This window comes from Amphimedon queenslandica, unplaced genomic scaffold, assembly GCF_000090795.2.
Source record: "Amphimedon queenslandica unplaced genomic scaffold, v1.1 AMPQUscaffold_10103_Cont17545, whole genome shotgun sequence".
NCBI classification, from domain to species: domain Eukaryota; kingdom Metazoa; phylum Porifera; class Demospongiae; order Haplosclerida; family Niphatidae; genus Amphimedon; species Amphimedon queenslandica.
This window is the reverse complement of record NW_003549626.1, coordinates 1-4,266: the sequence shown is the minus strand read 5'-3', so window position 1 is coordinate 4,266 and position 4,266 is coordinate 1. Positions and strand designations below refer to the sequence as shown.

The 4,266-nt window shown below is 32.7% G+C and overlaps 1 protein-coding gene across 1 annotated transcript; it reads right to left on the bottom strand.

Moving 5' to 3' along the window:
- Positions 1 to 319: 319 nt before the first annotated feature.
- LOC105315464 (clustered mitochondria protein homolog) lies at positions 320 to 4,163 on the bottom strand. Its single transcript, XM_011410129.2, has 8 exons — positions 4,116 to 4,163; positions 3,136 to 3,216; positions 2,293 to 2,418; positions 2,089 to 2,174; positions 1,986 to 2,021; positions 1,753 to 1,846; positions 1,607 to 1,691; positions 320 to 418 (listed from the first exon to the last, which is right to left on the bottom strand). Exons 3-7 carry the CDS (start codon positions 2,335 to 2,337, stop codon positions 1,632 to 1,634), a joined length of 321 nt encoding a protein of 106 aa, XP_011408431.2. The 5' UTR covers positions 2,338 to 2,418; positions 3,136 to 3,216; positions 4,116 to 4,163; the 3' UTR covers positions 320 to 418; positions 1,607 to 1,631.
- Between the last annotated feature and the right edge of the window lie 103 nt (positions 4,164 to 4,266).

Genomic DNA, 4,266 nt, shown 5'->3' with positions numbered 1-4,266 from the left:
AAAAACAAAAAAAAGCAAAAATTATTAATCATAAGTACAAGTCAACGATGAGAAATAAAAGGCAGTTATTAGAGTAGGCCACGTTAATGTAAAATGTACTAATTCAATATCAATCATCACAAAGTGTTGTCTGCTACAACATTTCTCTAAAGAATATTGTGTGCCACGACTGGTATCACCTGCATGTGTGTGTTACAGTAACTGTATTAAATGCTAGGTGTGAGAATGGCAAGAGTGTTATTAAAACTGAAAATAACTAACAATCTTGTACATGTACATGTAGAAGCAGAATCTATAAATGTACATGCATACTTTAATCATTACTAGTTACTACTAACTCACAGTTAATGATGACTCTGCACTGCTAAACGATTAGATGATGTAACATTCAAATAACTGGCAAGGAAATTTAGGCAACCTACAGTAGATAAGGGAGGAGCATAAGTGTACATGTTCAAATCAGAGTAGACTCAGAACAACTCATTTCCACCAAAATATGTCGCGATATAATGTGTATGGTAATAATAAATGTAAATTTTAGTTAAAATCGACTGACATGTAGGCTATTTCAAAGTTAACTATGTACATGTACAAGAATATTAAAGATGGGGTAATACTGATAGGATTTACCAGTATGAGTAGTGACAGCAAATAAATTGATTACTATTAGAAAAGGCTCTAGAATGATCTATTTATTCATGCAATTTGCAAATTCAAGCCTGTGTCACTACATATTGTCATAATAGTGTTGAATAAAGTGAGAAGTATTGTATATAGTGTCAGTGCAAGTGCATGCCACTAACATAAACTGAGTGTCATAGTGTGAATGAACAGCAAAATTTATTTCAGGCTAAATGAGATAAATTTCATCAAAATTATAATTATTAGAAAATGATGGATTCAACAAAGTTTCACTAAAACGCATATTAAACGTGTACATGTAGACACCATGGAATATTCGCATGTGATTATTAAGTCACAGCTTAGGCAAGCCTTGTATGACTTGTTGGATTAATTCATTTATTTATTTTGAGCATTAGGGTGCATAGCATACACATGCAAGGTAAAAGATGTAGGACATGTACACTTAATGGCGTGAGCGGAGGGAAAACAATTATACAATAAAATCAAGCTGACTTGTATCTGCAAAAGCATTGCACAGCTGAAAGCTGTACCATGCCATAGTCAGCTTTGTCCTTTAATTTATATCACACATAAAATTACATGCCATATTCAATAATTTTACTACGTAAAAATTAGATCACAAAATTTTGAAACCTAAATTTCTACCACATTAATTTCATACTATGGTGACGGCATTAACATAAATTTTTGAGTGTGCAATATTGGTACCTGTAATATCTGATACAGTAGTATGCATAACTATATACAAAGATCAAGTGTTTATAATAATTAGCTCAGGCTACTGATATTCGCATCATGTGTGAATTTGGGTGTTTACGAGTAGTTACACTTGGCATTGCTATTAATTTTTTCTTTCTCCAAACAATAATTATTTATAATTTATGAAGACAACATATGAACAAGATAATTTTGGTAAAAAACTTTAATTAACCATTGGCAATAGTTAGCCAACTACACTTACAGTCTGGTCATAAGAGACTTGCTTTTCAGTGATATACCTCACGTTTTTTATAAGACTGAACAGTACGTGCATGATCTGGGCCAAACTAATTGTGAGAGAAAACAGTTAAGAAACCTAGATGGCCTGGTATTAACATTACTGCATACTTTAGTCCTATAGATATTGTATGCTTTTCTCTTATTTTGCTTAGCTTCAGCAAATGCTCCAATGTGAGTCAATGAGTTGGCAAGAAGATGATGACTAGAGAAGAGAGGGAGGGAGGTAGAGAAAGAGGGATGGAGAGAGAGGGAAAGAGAGAGGGGGAAGGGAAGGAGGAGGCAAAACAAGGAGAAAACGATAAGATAAGTTGTACATGTACATGTATCTTATCATTACTAACATTGTGGCTACAGTAATTGATTGACTTCCATGAAACCTAATGAACAGATACAAGAACAAACATAGCCAGCCTTAATTCTCTTGATTTGTATATACTAGCTCACTTGTTTTGTAATCTAAGAGCACTTTCCAGATATGCCTGACTTTCTTCATAATGACCAGCATTACTCAGTAGTAAACCAATGTAAAACTACTCAATGTAATTAAAATAAATAATAACAGTTATGATACAAAATTTACAATACTTTTAAACAATACATGTACATGTGTATGATGAAACAAAAGAACATTGATAAAACAATACTTACATCAACATTAGACATTTCAGGATGATCCTCACCATGTGTTAACATTATTAGATACCTAACTCTATACAGTAATCTCAACGCCACAACATTCCTCTCAGCCCCACAGCAATACTAAGCCAAATGGAACTATATAAAGAAAAAAATCAGTGGTGGGCTTAGTCGTTGAAATTATCATGATCATGGTTTCCCACAGGATTTTGACATAATGCTCTCAGTGAATTTTTAAAGTTGTTCCAAATGTTGATAAAATATTTCACAATGTATTTTCCCAAAATTTAATCAAACATTGCAAAGGTAAAATTTTTATTAAACTTTGTGATACATATAGAAGTTCTAATACTTTGTAAAAATTTTAAGCAGACTCTAGTCAAAATTTGGATTTTTATAAATTTTAAAACTTGCTTTAAAATTGGATCAAAGACATGGTACATGGTATTTGGCCAGAATTTGCCAAAAACAAATTAGGAGAAAATTCTCTGTGTTTATAATTTTCTCATAACATGTCCATATGTTGTACAGAAAGTTGAAGCTCATTCTGATCAAAATCAGATTTTCATTAATTTTTAAATTTTGCTAAAAAGGGGCCAATACCAAAGAATTTGGTTTTTCACAAAATTTTGCCAAAAACTGCTCAAAGAGATATGTTTCTGATACATATACATGTCCTAATGATGTATCAAAGTTTGAGCTCATTCTAATCAAATTTGGATTTTTTATGAATTTCAAAGGCTTGTCAGCTCATAAAGCATGCCTTTTAGCTCACTTAGCATGCTTTGTGGGGAACTAATAGTGCGATAAATTTATAATAAATATTGTGTGTGTGGCCAGTTATTAATAACTAACATAGGCTGATATAGAGCTGCAGTGGTCAACTCCTAGCAGTCTCTCATACATAATGACAGTTTTGTGCTGATATGATATTGCCTGAAGATGAAAAAAGAGAGAGATAAATGTAGCAAGTCAATTTAAAATTAAATTTCAATTCAGTAAATAATTAATTGCTACCTTGTAAAGAAATTAAAATATTAATAAAGTTTTAAAGCGTTTTGAACTAAAGTCTGTTGAGTTTCATTTGACTTAGTGATTTTTAACGACCTGGGGGTGTAGTCCCCTGGTCGTTCCTACATGTATAATTGATTTCACCCACATGCGATGCTTGTATATTTGTATGTCCACACTTACATTTCTTCTATACATGTTGTATTGGAGAAATAAGAAAATTCATAAGCCTTAGCAAACACCCTCCCACGCTCCTTTAAGTAGTCAGAGCAAACAAAATGGTGGCTTACACATAGGACAAAGTTATAAGTTCTTAAGCAAAAGAACATATGTACAGTCTCAAGACCTTTCTTGAAGGATTAGAAGGTAGAGAAAACCTCTTTAAGTTTTAATAAGAACCCAGCTGTACATGCAAGGTGGTGAAATCAATTATAGTAGTACTTTTACACTGTTACGCTTGTTTGTAATAACTTTTGATAATCCAGGAATTTAGAAATTTTGTTTGTGCCATTGGAATTGCTAGGTCCTTCCAGTCCTTAGAAAAGAACGGATCAAAATGACAAGGCCTTAGCCTTTTTTGGATGTCCCTCTATAAACTCAATGATATACCTTGACCAAAATTACGCAGTTAGAACAGCCAAATCAAATTCAGCTTCTATTATTAATGGATAACAACCAGGGATCAGGTGAAAGTGAATAGACTTTAGAACAAGCATAACATCTTAACTCGGTATCAGTCATTTAAACTAAACTACATGTACAACCAGTCGATACATTAACATGTACATGGCATGCACATACATGTAGTTACATGCACCACTTACTAGTTTACTGTCTCCTAGAGCATGATGAATTCGTGCAATAACTATATATAATAATACAATGGAATATATAAGTACTTAAATGACACCACTCACTTATAACAGTTTGCTATGTTGACATGTAGTGGCCCAAAGACTTGAGCAAACAATTGCA